This window comes from Thermobia domestica, chromosome 12 (assembly GCF_964235325.1).
Source record: "Thermobia domestica chromosome 12, izTheDome1.hap1.1, whole genome shotgun sequence".
Classification (NCBI taxonomy): domain Eukaryota; kingdom Metazoa; phylum Arthropoda; class Insecta; order Zygentoma; family Lepismatidae; genus Thermobia; species Thermobia domestica.
Window position 1 is genome coordinate 21,715,076 of NC_137465.1, and position 19,825 is coordinate 21,734,900.

General features: G+C 34.9%; 1 protein-coding gene across 8 annotated transcripts in view; it reads right to left on the minus strand.

Annotated features, from left to right (window-relative positions):
- The window catches only part of LOC145666354 (tsukushi-like), a 222,731-nt gene that overhangs the window by 29,964 nt on the left and 172,942 nt on the right, over window positions 1–19,825 (minus strand). For 4 of the 8 annotated variants that reach the window (XM_081733498.1, XM_081733497.1, XM_081733496.1 and 1 more), the window contains one exon: window positions 17,060–17,110. The exons of 3 other annotated variants lie outside the window; for them this stretch is intronic. Coding sequence is in view for 1 of the 5 variants with exons in the window: in XM_081733501.1 (XP_081589627.1) it covers window positions 17,060–17,110 (51 nt within the window). In the remaining 4 variants the exon portion in view is untranslated. Of the gene's footprint in view, window positions 1–17,059; window positions 17,111–19,825 lie in introns of those variants that run through there. One more of the 8 variants, XR_014127725.1, reaches the window with a different exon arrangement.

A 19,825-nucleotide genomic window follows, 5' to 3' on the forward strand; every position in this document is an offset into this window, starting at 1 on the left:
TCGGAGGTGAAGGGGGGGCTGGCCCCCCATTTTGGAACCCTTATATCTCTGTTACTAAAGTTGATCAAACGTTGAAAATTGTTGATGAAACCTGATCAAACGATGATCAAACGATTGACATCAAAAAATTTCGAATTTGACGTGAAGGGGGGGGCTAGCGTGTAGTTAGCCCTCCCTACTAAATATCGCTTATATTTCTGTTAGTAAAGCTGATCAAAGGTTAAAAATTGTTGATCATACCTGATCAAACGATGATCAAACGATTTACATAAGAAAAAGTCGAATCGGAGGTGAAGGGGGGGCTGGCCCCCCATTTTGGAACCCTTATATCTCTGTTACTAAAGTTGATCAAACGTTGAAAATTGTTGATCAAACCTGATCAAATGATGATCAAACGATTGACATCAAAAAATTTCGAATCTGACGTGAAGGGGGGGCTAGCGTGTAGTTAGCCCCCCTACTAAATATCGCTTATATTTCTGTTAGTAAAGCTGATCAAACGTTAAAAATTGTTGATCATACCTGATCAAACGATGATCAAACGATTGACATAAGAAAAGGTCGAATCGGAGGTGAAGGGGGGCTGGCCCCCCATTTTGGAACCCTTATATCTCTGTTACTAAAGTTGATCAAACGTTGAAAATTGTTGATCAAACCTGATCGAACGATGATCAAACGATTGACATCAAAAAATTTCGAATCTGACGTGAAGGGGGGGCTAGCGTGTAGTTAGCCCCCCTACTAAATATCGCTTATATTTCTGATAGTAAAGCTGATCAAACGTTAAAAATTGTTGATCATACCTGATCAAACGATGATCAAACGATTGACATAAAAATAATTTTAAATTTAGCGTGAGGGGGGGCTAACTGCACGCAGGTAAAGAAACTTGTACTCTGTTTTGTAAAGAGAGAGAGAAAAGCAAATTCATTTGGTTCGATTGGCAGTTCAAGGTCCCTTGCACTGTTTGAGACCCCCATGAAGTTAGCGACCAAAAGTTTAATAAATCGATATTTTTTTAGAGTTCTGAGTAGCACTCAAAGAGTTCTAGAGTTCTTGCTAGGTTAGACCAATAGTTCTGGGTAAATAAAGATTTTATAGCGATTTTAACCCTTAACAAGTTTTCGTAACCATTTGGTTACACATTTTTTGATTTTGCCTATTGGGTTGAAGAGTGTTATATTTCCGTATTGTTCGTTGTAGTTATTTGTGTACATACTTTTTGTGATGGGAGAGCAGCTATTGGCCCCTTGTGACAACTCTGGTGAATTTTATGCGGGAATTAGTGTGTGGATATGTTGTTGTTTTGCAAGCAGTGCTGGAAGCAGACAGAAAATAATAAATACTGAAGGTAAGAAGTTTATGTTTTTATTTTTCTCGATATGTTCTTGTTTGTAAGTCATTGCCCAACAATGTGCAAGTATGAAAACGGAATAATGTCAAAAATTGATTACTATTTACGATAAAAATATACTACGTAACCATTTGGTTACATTGTCCGGTAACGGATCAAACGTATACTTTGTACAAGAAAAAATACAATATATTGGACTAGCTTATATTGATGTATCATTTGATATTTTTATAGAAAATATAACGTGAAAAAGAAACATAGTACTCTGTTTATTAGTCAAATTCTAAATTTCATATAGAGGCTCAGTATGGAAAATATATATATGTAAATCTACATGTGTGTATAAATAAGTTTTACTGTGAAATCTCATGTCAGATACAAAGGAGAAATATTGTGATAGACTATTTACATTTTTCCAGGTGACTGTGTTTCGTCAAAAATGGATGAAGAACTTACCTGCGTTGATATATCCTATGGAAGGAAACTAAGCATAAGGCCAACAGTAGTGATCTCTTTCTCTTCTAATCTATCGGATTTCGGAACCTCGGATTCAGAACCTGATTTTACTTTCAGTGATTCAGATCCAGATTATATACCTGAGACAGTGGTGCCCACCCCCCCTCATGTCCATGACGCATCCCCCCTCAATTGCCTATCCATAGGTGTTCTTCCATGAAAAAAATCTCTTCGATTAATTTTTAAACCCTCTCAAGCATATTTATATAAATTTTTACCCCCCCCAAATATTTCAATGACGCAGTTTGCGTCATAGCTCCCCCTTGTGGGCACCTCTGCCTGAGATATAGTACAGAGTGAGGTATCAGTCACTTAAGACTCCTGTAGCACAGGAACATCTTAGCATTCACATTTGGTTCATGTTATATGTTTTTCGGGTGGGTAATGGACCATATTGTTTGACATGGTTGCCCTGGCGGCCATCTTGGAAGCCGTAATATTGCATCCAACTTTGGATTTTTAAAATGGAAGGGGATATGTGGGGTATCATTTGATACGACCTCAATTTCAGGGAAACAGTGATACAGACTATTTCAGAACCTACCGTTATTGGTTCAGAAGTTATTTTGTCACAAAGTGTAAAAATTTGGCATTACAGCATTATTTGCTCTATGTGCTATCCTTCTTGAGCAAGACAAACTGCAAAGCGCCTCTGCCAATCCGCATGGATTAGCAACAGCATGTCAAAGGTTTCACAACATTGCAAAATTCTCTGCGTCAGATGGTGGATATCATGGATAGATTCTTAGTAAGTAAGGTTCCCTAGATGATAGCAGAGAAAGAGCTCTAGTGATGTAAAATCTGGGCCACTCTATCCGTCTCCATCGCCCATTCCAATGTCCCGGAAGTGGTCTATCGAGCCATTGGCGTGAACATAAGGCATAGTTAGGTGGAGCTCCGTCTTGCTGAAAAATTATGGGAAATCAACGTCCTATTCAAGATAGAGGAGTCTGAGTTTTTAGTCGTGTACATTGATAACTTTTTACAAGTGTTAAATTAATGCAATATTTGAAGGATGTAATAAAAATCTCAACTCTTCCAACAATGAGACAAAATCGTTTAGGAGGCAGAAGATAAGATTTTTTTCCCTCATCTTCTGAGGCAAACACATGAGAAGTGTAGACAAGTCAAACATGTTCATAGAACTCTGCCGTACACCAATGAAATCAAAACAATGGTGTCTTAGAATTTTTGGGTACATGCTAGATTTAGTTCTTGTAAACAGCTGGTTACCTTACAAAAGAGAGTGTAACGTACTTGGGAAATCATCCAGACATCTTAAAGTGGTTCGGGCTGATATTGCATCTGCACTAGTATCATGCAGAAAGCCCAAACAAGAGAGACCATCTTTAGAAAGCTTGGGCGAACCTCAAGTGAAAATATGTCGACCTGTTGCTACGTGACCATGTGATAATACAAGGAAAGAGTTTATTGCTCACTGGCCAGCCCACACATCTAAGGGAAGATGTCGTTTTTGTAAGTCGGGAGTAACAAGCTCACTAAAGAATTCCTTTATGCAGTTCCATCTGTAAGTATATGTATCACGATAAGGAATGATTTTGTCACTTGGTAATTGATATCTTTTCTAGACCCCTAAGTCACTGTTACACTACGTTGATATATTCAAATTTAGAAATATAAAAAATGAAATAAAAAAGAAGAATATTCTATAAAACTACGCATATATTTGAATATCATATTTATTCAATCTGTATTTTCAGCGAAATGTAAATATTATTATTTTTTCTATGTGGACTCATTTTCTTATACATTAATATTCAAGATTTAGATATTAAATCCTATAAAGTAAACAACTCTTACCATGTTTCATTTATTTCTCCTTTCTTATGAGACTACTTTTCTTTATTACTATATGGCTACAAGTACTCAAAAATCACTTTACGGAAAACTGTGCAAAGTAACCATTTGGACACAACTCAGTTCCCGAAAACTATTGGCGGGAAAATTTAGAAAACTACTTTCAAATAATATACAAACCAAATAGACGACCTACTGCAAATATCATAATTTTTTGATAATTTTCAAAGGTAGTGAACTGTTAAGGGTTAAAGTTTTGGTGCTAACTTCACGAAACTTTAAAATCGCTATAAAATCTTTATTTACCCAGAACTATTGGTCTAAACTAGCAAGAATTCTAGAACTCTTTGAGTGCCACTCAGAACTCTAAAAATATAGAGATTTTAAGATCTTTGGTTTTCCGTGAAGTTAGCAGCGAAACTTTAAAATCGCTATAAAGTCTTTATTTACCCAGAACTATTGGTCTAAACTAGCAAGAACTCTAGAACTCTTTGAGTGCTACTCAGAACTCTAAAAAAATATAGACATTTGAAGATTTTTGGTTTTCCGTGAAGTTAGCAGCGAAACTTTAAAATCGCTATAAAATCTTTATTTACCCAGAACTATTGGTCTAACCTAGCAAGAACTCTAGAACTCTTTGAGTGCTACTCAGAACTATTTATTAAACGTTTGGTCGCTAACTTTACGGGGGTCTGCTTGATGCGTTCGTTCTTGACGCTAGCAGCGCCGGTTTCTCTCGAGGCAAATCACGCCCTTCTGGGACGTGAATTGTGTGTCGAATTTTCCTGCGGTGCAGGTGTGCCCCGCTCTGTCTTCGTATTTCGAAAGTATGGATCCTAGTTCCTGCTCTGTTCGAATTTTTCATTTGGTCCTTCGACAATTTTGGGTGTTGTAGTATTATGAGAGAGTGTGTCACGAAACAAGAATAAAAGTGCAAGCAGTGCAATATTTCACAGTGAATTAAAAAGGGAAGAAAAATGAAAGAGTTGTGTGTGAGAAGTTACGAAAGTTGCAGTTTGACCGCATGTGAAAGGTGCGAATGGGCTATAATGAGATCAGAAATAGATTAGTACTGAATCGAGTATCTCTAAAGTGATTTATGAAATAAATATTCATGGTGACTTGTTATAATGCCGTGAAATTTCTTTGCGTCCTGGAAGTAGTTTGTTGGTGAATGTTTAACGTCCCAAAGACTAGAAGTAGTTTGTTGGTGAGAATTAACGTCCCCAAGGTTTGTTTGACCTAAGTTTTGGTTTGTTCAATGCGTTTCCTTTTAAAAAGCAAAAGATAACAGTACTCTTTTCCGAGTCGCTATTAGTATTATTGAGTATAAAAAGCGTTGCTTGTTGGTTGAAGTTAGCGTCTCATCTAGCACATTAGACATCTAAGTTTTGGTTTATAACCATGAGTTTGTATGACTGCAGAGCAAGGTGCAGGTGTTTGCTTTCGGATTGTGACAGATATTTAATTGCCATGATTAAATGATTGTTGGGATTTACCAAAGGATATTCATTTTTTCCGAACCACGAGTGTTTTGTTGTGATAAGAAGTGTGGTTGGTTGTTCGAAAGTTAGTGTCCCATTAATGTCAGTTCGACCTAAGTTTTTGTCATTTATAATAATTAAAAAATGCTCACAGAGCGATTTATTCTTGTTTGGTGGAGCGGAGTTGACATGTTGATCAATGTGGAGAAGAGCTGAAGGTCAATTCAAGTAAGAAGATAGAGTAAGGTGAGTTGCAATTTAAATGTATTTCGTTTGGTTGTCCTTCGTCTGTTTTTATGCGTTTGTTCATTATGCATTTGAATTCAACTGGCTCGTGATTAGGCTATGTTGTTTATTCCCCACTACTTTATTATTTATGAATGATCGATAATTCAGCATTATTTTTGGTGAATGAGTCGAAACCCTAAGTATGTATTGAATATGTGTAAAGAATTTTTATTTCAGCAATTGGTTAGTTGTCCTCTAGAAAGACAGAATCTGATCCCGGTTGTTATTATTGATATCTTTGAGATTGCATTTAATTGGTTTCATTGATTAGTTGTCGTAGGTGAGTATTATAGATATGCCACGGCCACCAAATTCAAATTGATAATTTGGACAGCATCGAACGTTACTCATTTCTATTCTTGGTTATTATTATTATTCGGAATTCTTGAAATTTGAGATTCGCCTCCCCCCCAAATAAGTAGTAGTCTGCTTTCAGATTGTGACAGAACTTTAATTACCATGATTAAAAGATTGTTGAGACTTACCAAAGGAATGTACTCATCTCTCTCTAGCTCTGGTTTTGTTTAAAACAGAAAACTACAAATTTGTAAATTTTCGAGTAAAAATTGATAGTTCTTGGATTGAAACAATTACCGTTACTGAATATGGCAAATTGAGTTAAAGATTATTTTACTAAACTACAACGTTAGATGAATATATTCACATTGTCTCTTGGATGCTGCTTTAGCAGGAAAGAATATTATTATCGTCGAGATTTTTGTTTTCTATATATTGCTATATTATATTGTAAAAAAATTCCATTTGAAATTGTTATTATTTATTGATTTATGATATATGTTTTTCATTGTTGGTCTGATGTATATTTGATCATATGCTGAATTACCAATCTAACAGTCTCTAGGGCAAGAATAGGACTGCACCTGCTCCTGTAGGTCCTTCTGCGGTTGTATCAAGGTGATGTTGATAGGTACACATTACCTTGGGTCTTCAGTATCCTTGAGATGTTGGCTTCTTAACATTTGCTCTCCTTCCGATAGCGGAAAGGAATGATGCATTTCACTTTTATAGAAAAAAATCCGGGAACACTTGTAGGCATATAAAGTATTAACATAGTCAAGCAGAGACAGTGAGAATTAACCACGTATTGTTTTTTTCTACTGGTTACTGGACAATAACCATGGAAGTGTTAGTGAGGTGGGAAGATGCCTCTTTGAATGTAGTGTCATCCAAAGATGTTGAAGCTGTTGATAACAATGAATTCTGCAAACGAATTAAAGACAAAATATATTGGCTGCCAGAAAAAGGATAATACTATCGAACTGTGATTGAAACTGAATATTCAGCACAGGATCCTGTATCAGAACAATCCGAATCAAAATCTATAGATGTCTTTTTCAGTGTTTTAAAGAAAACCACACCAGTGAACGTACTGAAAGAAGACAAGAACCTCGAAGATAAGAACGAAAGTGACAGTCAGTGTGGAAATGAAAATAAGAACGAAAGTATGATTGAAACTAAATATTCAGTACGTGATTCAGCATCAGGGACAATCCGAGTCAGAATCTATTGATGGTCCTATCTGTGTTTTGAAGAAAACCGTAGCAGTGAACGTACTGAAAGAAGAACGCACTGGAAAGTAACAGTGTGAAGATGAAAATGAGAACGATTATTCTGAAGATCAGGAGGAAAGTGTTCAGTTACCTAATAGAGATGATTCTGATCCTGACTCAATATACAAACAGAAATGTGAATACTTAAACTGTTAACATGAATATTCCAATACTTGCCCTCTATGTAAATTTCAACAGCCTTGACACATGCTGGAGGCGTCTTTATCCCATGCCAATTGGAACCTTTATTAAGATTGGTTCCGTACCACAAACACTCAACACAATTTGAAGATTTTAAAGATTATAGGTGTATTTTGGATGGTGTACGTACTACATCTGTCAGAGAATTTAATTCTGACAATAAAGTACTTTTGACGATGGTCCGGGAGGTAATGATGACCAAAGAGGACTTAGCAGAAATTTTCATGAAACGAGTCACCTCAGTCAACATTATGAGAAGCTATCGCTGAAAAGGAATACTTTGGGTGCATTGAAACACAAATGCCACAACTTACTCTATCTTCCTCGCAAATATCGGTCGACAAATTCAAGGATTTGATGCATCTGTACTCAGGATCAACACCTGTCATCTGTGACAACTATTGTCAAAAATGTTATCAAGACCTTTCACTCTGGTCAATATTTCAGCATTGTTTTATCATTTACATTTTTTTCAAAACTATTAGTAAAATTTGTAATAAACTTATTGAAAAACTGTCATAACTGAACTTGTAGTTATTAGTAATTTTGTTAGCAATATCAATTTTATTTTACAGCGTTTATTAAATTCCATTGTACAGGCAATTTGTACGAGTACCTAATAAATATATAAATAAATAAACTCAAAACATTTATAAAACTCAACGTTAAAATAAGAAATTTCAGTCATGTATCAATAGATCTTAGGGAGGCCAATGGGTTAGTATGGTCACATTTTGAGAGCGTGGTTATGGGTTCAGGTCCCGCCGGAGTCTATTGAATAGAGTGGTTCAGAGCCCACTCTACTAAAAACTGTATATCCCGTCCCTACAAGCTCACCAGTTCGTTTAAGATAAAAAAAAATTAATTTAACCATTCATATATTAATAAAGATATAAATAAATGAGGCATAAGTACTAAATACATTAGATTGAATATATGAGGAACAGGCGTATGTCCATGTAAGCATATTTCTAGCGTGATGACGTCCTATTAAATAAGCACGCTACAGGTCTGCGAAAAAGCCATCATATATCATTTACACATAACAATTATTTTGGATCTATAGTTCTCTTTTAGCTGCATGTGTAGAACGGTTCAATTGTACTGAAATTTCTTTAAATGGCTCTCGTGTAAAATTTCACTTTTGGCGCTTACCATAGTATGTCATGTAAGTACGTACGCAGAAAGGAAACATTTCTATATCAAGTTGACATATTTTTGGTCTTATTTTTATTTTAGAAATCACCTCCCAACGTTGTCAATGATGTTTTGAAACGCCCTGTATATTACCCGCTCTATGTAGTGTCTATATAGTACCTAGTTTAAAAATTAACCTCCCAAATATAATAACAAAGTTTTAGGTTTGCTGATAAAAGTCGAAGGGAGAGTACAGAACAGTTAATTCACTTGTATCGGAATTGGGAGATCCCACATCCGAATCACGCTGTAACTACCACCAGACATGAAAGCAAGTGTCTGTAGAGTTTTTCCTAATCCTCATAGAGGAACTATTGGTAATACCTTTGAACATATGTCAACACAAACATCATTCCAAAAACCTTTACATCTATAATTTTTAAGCGATAATATATATATATATTAGTAGCTGCATCTGTATCTGTATATCTACCGAGTGAGTGTCCGACCATTCTGACTGATGGTTTCCAGTGGTTTTATTCAGTTCCACCAAACGAATGCTAGCATGGTACTTTTATCCTGGCGAGCTCTCCGTGGATAAACGGTTAGCTTACGCGCCTTTACCGTGGGACACCCGGCTTCAATTTCCGGTGGGAGATCGCGTGGTTTGGATTCCGCGTTAATCAGTAGATCCACGTCTCATGTATCCTAGATGCTGAAAGGGACGTTAAACTCAAAAATCAATTCAATGTAGTCCCTGGCCATTTTGCTCCCATTTTTTCCATCGCTCATTATTGTAGACTGTAATAATTCCAAGTGAAATGACAAGAGAAAAATGAAAATGAAATCTTTGAGTTCTACGTCCCACGCGTATGCCGGTTAGGCTAAAGGAGACGGTGATGATGATAATGAATGAAATGGTGGAATGAAGAAAGTGGGAGAACCCCGAGGAAACCCACGCACACGTTGTTTGTTCACCCCAAATTTCGCTTGGCGGGTGAAGGGTTTGAACCTGGGACACCATGTACCAGAGGTGAAGGATCTGTCACTTAGCCACCGCGGCCCCTAAAATGGTAATATAAGTTGTATCTGGAAATCACTGAATATTTTCTGCTGAAGACAGTAACGAGAATAATGTGAAATTTCCATTTCGTTTGGTTGGTTATTCGCCGGTGTATTTTGTTGCCATCTAAAAGCGTGATGAGTAAGTTTGAACATTCTACAATTACACACCTTTGTTTCAATAGTAGAAAATATGACACGCATTTAACCATCCTTAAAAGCAACGTTACCCGTGAAGATGTGAACGGATTGAGTCTATTAACGAACGTGACCAAAATAATTGCTGTAACCAGTGGCGTCGCGTGGGTTGTAAGCGCCCGGGGTGAGAATTCCCAGGCGCCTACACCTCCAGTGTGTTGTGAAGAACAACCAGAGTTTAATTCTGTACTCTTAGATTAAAATATGGAATGTAAGATAAAATAAGTTGGTATTATGCCATTTTTTTAAAAGTGAATGGCTTTTGCACTTAAAACATGAAAGTTAATGAAAACATGGTTTTGAATGATTGAAATCGAGTGCTACTCTGCAATAACTTCTGCATAATTAAACGTATATTTGTGTATGCATAATCAATACGTATAATACTGTATTTTAGATAGTTATGTACACTACACTATAACTGGGCATTAAGCTTGTTGTGTTGTCCTTATGAAATAAATACATTTACTTAGGCGTGGCCTGATCATTATTAAAATACCTGAATTAACATTATTTTTAAAAAATTTCATTTATCAACATAATCTGATTTCCTTAAATTTTGTTGATTTGTCGTTTCGTCCCCTTGGTCTCGGCGCCCGGGGCAATTGCCCCGGTCGCCTCGACCACGCAACGGCCCTGGCTGTAAATATCTTTTGCCAAAAATAAAATTTAAAATATCACTTTCTGTCAAGAGTTATTGTATGGAATAACAGTCGGATGTAACTCACTGTTATCCATAAGGACACTAACGAACTCGGCTGAGATAATTTCTCCTACTGTCTATTGCAGAAAACAGAATGTTTATACTAAATACTATAGTACAATAGTTTATTTACTGTAGCTAATAAGGATATATATCATAAATAATTGTTGCTTTAGATGGTGTTTTATACGCTCGTGTGCTTTTAAAGTGTGTCTATGTATTCGCCATTGTGCTTGAGTGTCGGTCGTTTGATCCCTTCTGGAATCAGTCTTCTGCTTCCTCCTTGGAAAAAAAATTATGCGTGTGTCCCTACGGGTTGAATCATTGTTAAGTTAAAAAAAAAATGTGAAAATAGGAATAAATTGAAACTAAAATTCTACAGAAATATAATTTGGCCTGATATTTGACTTTTAATGGTATATCTAAGTTACAAGTTAACTTATTTAAATAAAGACAACATATATTCAACAGTATTTTTGACATCACTACATGTGTTGAGATTATCATTCGAATGTCGTACACTTGTTTATGTCGAAAGTATGATGTTATATAATACTTCTATGTGAAATAATATTATGAGTTTATTACTTTAGGAAGTTATCTGGTGAACTATTATCTTAGTAAATTTATCTAAGCAAGAATAACAGATTACAGAGTTTTATAGAATGAAGTTTTTAGTGTTACTGCGCATTATAGAAGTAAACGAAATATATTCTTTCTTAGAAATTTCTATCCCGTTTACTTTGCCATTTTATTGTTTAGTAGAAATCGGAGAATTTTTAAATTTTCAAGGAAGATACATAATTTCTAAATCAGAATGGGGAAGGAAATTCACTTCCCTATTAATGACGATTTCAACTCCAAGCGATCAACAGCTTCTTGGAATCAATCAATTAATCAATCTCTCTCTCTCTCTCTCTCTCTCTATATATATATATATATATATATATATATATTTCGAGTCCTTGTCTGGGGACACAAATTGCACTATGTGGCAACGTCGCAAAAAAGAACCATAGATTAAATCTACCAATTTATCAAATAGTTGTATCGATTCTTTCCAGATGGCAGCTAAGTCAATATTGGTCACTTATTAGTGTATCAATCGATTCAAATGCTTCTTGTTTTCGTAGATTAATTCTAATGGCTCCAAGTTAATATCAGCGACGTTGCCACATTCTGAAATTTTGATTCCCCATAGTGATTGAAGGAGGCCCTGTAGGAGATAACATCATATAACATTTTCGCTATATTTTGGCTGAAGAATAGTGGTTTGAGATACGTGGGCGCCATTTTTAGAATATCCGATATATACATGTTTGTGTCATTCGATGTATCACATCCAGCTAAACAAAATGACATATTTTGTAAAGGATAAATTCTCATGTATAGTTTCCGAGAAAATCGACAAATACCATTATTTCTGGCACTAAGAAATACGACATTCGTAGCCAACAATATCAAGCACAAAAGCACTTCTTAAGGTGAAACTGTTATTAACTTTATATGCCATCTATCCCAATCTAACATTTTATGATGAGTTTTGCAATTGGACAATAAATATTACGATTGATAAAATACAATAACTTAAAATTATCATTTAACTCTTAATCTTTAAGTTAAAAACATATATTTCAACTAAGTTTTTTTTTTACATAGCCGTAGGTGGTTATTCGAAATATAATAAAATACATTTAAAAAAAACATGATGTAGTATATACAAAGATTTTTAAAAATTATGTCGCATCTGTCACAATTCATAATTAATTTTTACCCAGTTCGGGAGATACTACTAAAATCTAATCGAATATGTAACATATCACGTTTATTTAAACCTTCATTGGTATAGAATTGTAAAGTTATTATTTCACTGAAACAACAACTGGTGTTTTTTTTTTTTTTGTGGGCTAACTTTTAGACTCACGCGTATTTTTTCATTCAACTTATCTGTCAATTGTCACATGTCTCACCCGTTAGACGCTGCTAATGTTGTAGATATACGATAGACTTCTATGTTTAATTTGTGAAACAGCTATTGCTTTGGAAATGCTGGCGTTTATAATTCTATTGTGATATAAAATATTTTAAACTTGAATTTTCTGAAATCATTATTTTTTTTTAAAAAAAAAGAGATCAATTTCTTATCTTGGCTTATCGCCGGTGATATGTATTGTATTAACCTAGGTAATAACCCAGAATTTATTATTATTGAAATAAACACATTGAGTGAAATTCTTGTGCAAAGCGATTTCGAGGTATTGTAATCCTTTATAAAATTTGTCTTCCGTAATAGTATATATCAAAGAAATGGTTTACTCATGTAGGCTTCCCAGTTCCAAAGGGGTGACCACACTACTTGTCCAATAAACAAGATGATTCACCCTATGTCTACTTGAAACCATTGAAAAAAATTGTTATTGATTGAACTTGACATATCAAACCGCTATCCCCCATTTTACCCACTTTGAAATTTAATGACCTTATGAGCTTGAGGAATAAGTATAGCCCGCTCCCCCCAGTGATTTTAAACGAATCATAGTGATTCTACCGATTCACATTAGTTCATAATGAATCGGAATTGCATGTTATAAAGATTTAAATGTAAATCTTGTGGTAAGGAAGCTTTACTGTAAGTAGTGGTAGTAGTAGTAGCGGTAGTAGTAGTAGTAGTAATAGTAGTAGTAGCAGTGGTAGTAGTAGTAGGAACGGGTTAGAAGCCCCGCAGGGGTTGGTTGGGTTCTGTTCCTGATATAAGTAGTAGTAGTAGTAGTACCAGTACCAGTACTACTACTACTACTAGTAGTAGTAGTAGTAGTAGCAGTAGCAGGAACAGTAGCAGTAGTAGTGACTTCCAGTTCCGGTGACAAAGAACTGGGGAGAGCGGGTTATACACAAGCCGAGCTTGACTATGACCAAATATTAATATTTAACCTTTAATTAAGTTATGTTAAACGCAAATGATGATTTTTAGAAAATATTTAAGTACATATATCCAATTCAGAATTTTGTATTATATAATATTAACGGTCTAAACTTAAACTGTACAATAAATGGGCAAGATTCAAAAATAATAGTGGCGTGTCATCTGTTAAAAATTCAATATTTTATTGTTTTACATTCACGGACTCGTGAACACAAATGAGACTTTATAGTTAACAGTAATGTTTCATACATTCAGTTTGCATTCTTGTTGTTAGTGTTGATAAAAAATGAATGCCTAAATTACTATACACAATGAACTGAAGTTTTAATATTTTTAATGTTAATTTTTTACTTAATAAGGAAATTCATATCAAAATGAAATCTTTAGTTTGAACTATTCTGCAATTTAGACTATAAGTCACGTTGCATATTTCTTTCTGTAATCAAGTGCGTGATTCTGAAAGAATTGGCGAAATGAGTTAAGAAGAGCATCCTCAGAAAACCTATAGAGACAAAAAATATCAACGAAAAATTTACACAGGTCGGGAACAAACAAAGCTCGTCTCATTTTACCTACCTAACATTACAATTAATTTCAGACAATGAAACAAAGCTGATATGAGACACATAACTATTTATTTTATATAACATGACCCTCTGGGTTCGATGTAGCATCAGTCGTTCGTTCTACTTCGATTCAGACACTTCCAAGACTTCCCATTTCAAAAATACTAGGCTCCGTCGCTCCGTCTCTACAACAGCTCCTAGCAAAGAACTAATAATTCTATGTCCTATGGAACTCGGCAATCCACAAAAGCTCTCCATTGACTTCTACTCTAAGCCAACTGGATCCAGTTTCTACTTTGTATTTCTATTTCTGCGAGATCCTCTTATTACTGTCCTTCCGTATGCATCTAGGTTTTCCTAATGGTCATTTTCCGATTGAATTTCCAGTTAAAATTTTGAAAATTCCTGCTTTCTTTCATTCTCGCTACATGGCTTGCTCACCTTTACGTTCTAAACTTGATGACTCTATCTTTGGTAAACGTTATAAATTATACAGTTCCTCGTTGTGAAGTTTCCGCCATTCGCCATTTCTATTCCTCGTGGGTCCGAATATCCGTTCTACGATTTCATTCTCAACTACTATAAGTCTGTGTTTTTCCCTTAAATTAAGCGACCACGTTTCGCAACCATACAGCACAACAGGGATGATTATCTTTTTATATATTTTAAGCTTCAAATTCCTCGACAGAATTCGCGATGACAAAAGATTTTGAACTGAATAATAACACGAATACCTTACTTTCAGTCGACATTTAATTTTTTTTGTGGATATTGTTTTGGTTCGTTAACACTAACTCTAGGTATTTGAAAATATCCACTTTTTCGAAAGTATTATTTGATATTTTGACACATTCATAATTTGTAGTATTACTTACCGATGAACTTTCATGTATTTAGTTTTGTCTGCATTTACTTCTAAACACATGTCTCTGCAGACATTTACTAAGACCTCTGCATTTCTTTCTATTGTTCTATCATCTCCTAGGATATTTACATCATCACCATACACCATAACCCGGTGAATGCTGTTCAGCTCTAGGCACTGGTAGCTGCTTTTGCTTTTTCTTATAGCGTGCCCCAGTGCCTAGAGCACGAGGATAAAGTTGAATAATAATAGCGACAACGCATGCTTTAGGCCATTCTCGATGTGAAAGCTCATGGATAACAATTTTGCTACTCCAACTTTACTTTGGGGATTCATTTAAACACGCTTTAATCAATCTAACTAACGCTCCCGGTATTCCAAAGTCTGGAAAATTATCGTTCAATGTTTCCCTTCTGATAAGGGAACATCTTATATTGATAGTAGCATTGCCCAATCAAACTGTGCAATCGAGAGAGGAGTGAAGAAAACTGGGGAATCCAAAGTTTTACCGGTCGACACCCAAAAACACAGGAGATACAGAGGAAAGAAGGATCTAGAATCATGTGAACATAGCAATGCAAAAGATACACTGACACAGAAAGAACTTCAAAATTATTTAAGAAATCAAAATTACATTTACACAACAGTATAGTAAGCAAACATTGTACTCACATACATGCTCAATAACACCATATATAATGCAGTGTTGCCAACGGAGCACAAAGTAAAGTTTTGTTAAATGGCTTTCGTTCAAGAATTATCATGTTGAGTAAGACTGACGTGCTGTTAACATTATAATCTTCTTAGGCGCATTTCCATAATATGGAAGTATTCTGAAAACTTATAGATGAAATTAAGGAAAAATCAGGTAACACATTTTATACATAAATTTGCTAAACAAGATGAGAAAATGTCAAGTCAAAACGAGACAAGCTTTCCAAGAGTCGAGACGAAATGGGGAGAAAATCCTTGAGAATCGAGACTAGACAAAAGCTCTACAGAAAATTACGAAACGAAAAAAACCTTATTTCTCGTCTTGGTTAGTCTCGTCTCGTGATCAACATTAGTAAGAAGTTAACAAATGAGTAGGCATAAGCTTTCAACAAAATGTTTGCGCTGTCCTTTGCAAGGCTGCTTCAGCTTAGTTCTGTCGTGGTCGCGCTAAGGTTGCTAACTGGCCGGTATTTCACCGGCCTGGCAGGAAATATTCTTGTTATTTTGATTAAGGTCGGTGACCGGTACAAACTTCTTACCAACCCCTTTATGACCAGTATTTTGAAATCTATAATCCAGAAAAAAATGTCTAATATCGAAATTCTTCAGCAGTGCCTTTACAAATACAAATTTCCTTGTATTATACATTAAGCTATATATATATATATATATATATATATATATATATATATATATATATATATATATATATATATATATATATTAAATCTATGGCACTTTCTTCGTTTGTTAACGTAAGAAATTTGATAACAATTAGATTTTATTGTAAAACGTTGTTTTCAAGAATAGAGACAGAAGCGTAAAAACTTGTCATAATTGTGCGGCAGAAATATAGGGATAAATTTAAATTGTCCATCGATTGTTGGCAAATAATTGTTAGGCATTTCGTTACCACAATGTTTGTTGAATTGTGTAGCTTCACATCCCTAGCTGCTGCATATGACAACTTCCCTTAAACTTTCAACTTCCTTCCTTAGGACTTCTTAAAGCAATTTCCTGTAGTTGAAGTATAAATTTAAACAGTAAATTTAATTTTGTAAATCCAAAATTGTCACGTAAGAGTTAATATATTTTGTTCATCTGTTTCGATAATTGTAAAAAAGTGGACGTTACTGGTAAAAACAATAAAACGATCAATACCGACTTCAGTTTCTCATTTTTAGCACATTGCATCTATTAAGCTTATTAGTGAATGTACTATGCAGAATACAGGTGCTAATGTTTTTTTGTCCACGATAGTACATTTTCTTCCCATGGATGGGTGGGAACAGAGATACTTTACACTTAGAATTTTGAGAGGATACCGGTAATTATATTTTCCAGATTTGGCAACCCTAGGTCGCACCTGTTCCTATTGGAGAATTCCAAACCATGAATTCACCTACCAAAACCAATACCTTTAACCTTTAAGTACAGTAACTATTAAAATATTAAAATTGATTTCTCAACGGTTTCTATGAAAACCTTAGTTACAGCGTTTCTTTGTACACCACATGTGTATAGCAAAACGAATTCCATTATAGGATGTTTCTCTAAATAATTTTATAAATATTACATTAAATAATATAGGAATTAAAATTATATTTTGTTCCTTTGAAATTAAAACACACATAATTTACTAATAAAAAAAATACTTACATTTTCCTTAACGTAATATTTAACTTCTTGAAACTGATGTGCAAAAATAGCCTGCAACAGAATGTGAAAGCTATCAGTCTTGTGTGTATTTCTTATCTAATCAGTATCATAATAGTCTCAAGTGCACTTAGCTTTTATCGAATTTTATTAAATCTTTCCATGTAGGCATTGCGTATCAATTTATGAATCATCACTATCATCCGGTATATGCTATGTCATCACTCTGTCATTTCAATATTTTTTATTGCATTGGTTATCAGTACGATAAAACAGGCTGCCATACGCATTTATTTACAAGGATATTTTAGAAAACGTAGTAGATTTTTAATAAATGTGAAAATTTATTATTTTTATTCTGCTTGAGTGTACATTATGGACCGCTTGGATGCCAAGTAACTCCAAATGCATTATTAGAGTTGGTTTTACTCCAAAAACGGATATTTTTTTTTCAGGAGAGACCTTTGAAGTTTATCTGGTGAAAAATTCATATTTCTTTTATCGTTGCAAGGAAAAGCTTAATTATGAAGTAGTGAATAATATTTTCTTAATGTGATTTATATGAGATGTATAAGTTTCATGTTTTCTCCTGGAAAATTTTAATTTGAGAGTTACACCTATTTGGCATACAAGCGGTCCATATATTTCTAGTTAATAAAAACCTGACTTTTTTTTTTTTTAAAGCAGTCTGATACACAAATGTTCCCAATGGCAAGAACCAACAACTTAACATGTAATCCGAATTGTAAGTTTCTATCGTATTTTCATTCGAGTTTTCTATTAAGAAAGTTAAAACTATCAACAATGTTATTCATTTGTTTATAAGAATAGTTCTAGAATTATACTTCTTCTACAACAACATATTTATAGCCATGCGACAATAATTTTGGACATGAGTGTACAAACTCAATAATGTCTTGTAAAATATTTTACAATATCTATGTTCCTTTCTGTGTTGAATCAAATGTTAACAGACCTTTCTTTCCACATATATTTTTGTTTATATTATTCCTTCAACTACTGTCTGTTCCAAATGACAGGTTAAAGGAGTAGTAGAAAATTGTTTTTGAAATAACATGTTTGACACTGCAAGGATGCGATGACGAAAAATTATGATCAAAAATGTCCACGCTGTTACACAACCGGCATTATGTTGAAATCTCCCTGACTAGTAGCAGAAATTCTAAGAATTGTGTAACTTCCGGAAATTTCAAATTCCCTGACTCTTCCAGTATATCCCACTCACCTCGCCACCATGTATTGCAAGTCTCCTCATAAGAAAGGGCAACCAAAAGCTTTCTGTAGTTTTTTTTTTTAAGTTTTAACGCCAATTCTTTTTTTTCTCATTTCATTTCGATTTGTCCTTCCTTAATTTTTTTCATTTCTGGTCTCGAAGAGGGGGGTCCGGACCCCCCTTGGCTACGTGCCAAATTTACTACGAAGGCTTGACACAAGCGACCATTGGACTGTTCCAGAAAAAAAGAACTTTTATTTGATTATTTTTCTGTTTTGATTTCGTTCTTGTCGTTCTACAATGTATAAACTTTTACTCTCATTATCATCCGTCTCCTTGGCAAAAAAGGGATAAACGCAGAGTAAAAATTTTAAAGTAAAATTTTTAATTTATTACTTTTGATTTAACAGCTCTCCGCCATATTCTTCGGGTATAAGGAAAGAGTTTTACCTAAATACATATAAACTAATAGATTAATGAAGCTGAAATATTGAACAATGCAAATATTGAAAAGGTGACATTGTTGCAATATTCTGTAGTACCACTAAGTGAACAGTGTTGCCAACCCAATACAAAGTAGTATTTTTCAAATGCCAGTACGTCAGATTATCACATTTCGAATCTACATGTTGAAATATGCATTTAAGGCATGGATTCTACACGTCAGGTAGGTACTGTGAAAAGTGGTAGGGGTGTATTATTTCCTGGGGCTCTTCAGTTGGGCATCACTGATACCATTAGTCCGCGTACCAGGATCCCTGAATGCAAACTTGTCAGTAGACGTCCTGGGGGATCATGTACACTTGCTAATAGTCATGATCCATGTCAACGGAACGGGCATTTTCTAGGAAGACAATTATCCAGCTCACAGGTTCCAGAGAACCGCAGAGTGGCTCGAAAAACATTCTAATCACTTCCAGTTAATGCAGTGTCCCTCCCGCCATCAATCCAGATTTGGATCCAGTGGAAAAGTTGCGGATCTCGTGAAAAGATCTGTATAGAGCAGACAGCCCCTAACAGCCGCTGTAGAGAACGAATGGCTTGCAATACCTTCAGACGACGTCTGAATGCTGCTGGAGTCATTATCTCGCTTTGTCGTTGCAGTTCTTAAGAACAGAAGGGAGACCATTCGGTACTAGGTGCGTTCTTCTAATGGCAGGTCAGTGTATTTGGAATTAGAAGAAAGGGATTGAGAATTTACATTTTTCGATAGGCTTTATTATCAAAAAAGTCTTTAGATAGGAATCACATCCGATCAATAGATTAGTGTCTTGCCAAAGGACGTAAAAGTAATAAAACTGTTTAGAGGAGTATGGTATCTCAAACTTTCCCGGAGGTGTGAAAAATATGAGTGTAGATTGCTATACTGCTTAAATGACGTATTTCTTGGAAAATGTTAAAATGTTTTTCTTCCCTAACATTACGTTAACATTTTCGAAAGCATAGGCGCCGGCTATGTTGGTGTCCCGGGGTTCAAGTATCCATTGGAACTATTTAATGCGTGCTGAAGTCCCATTGAGTTTTTGAGTTCGAAT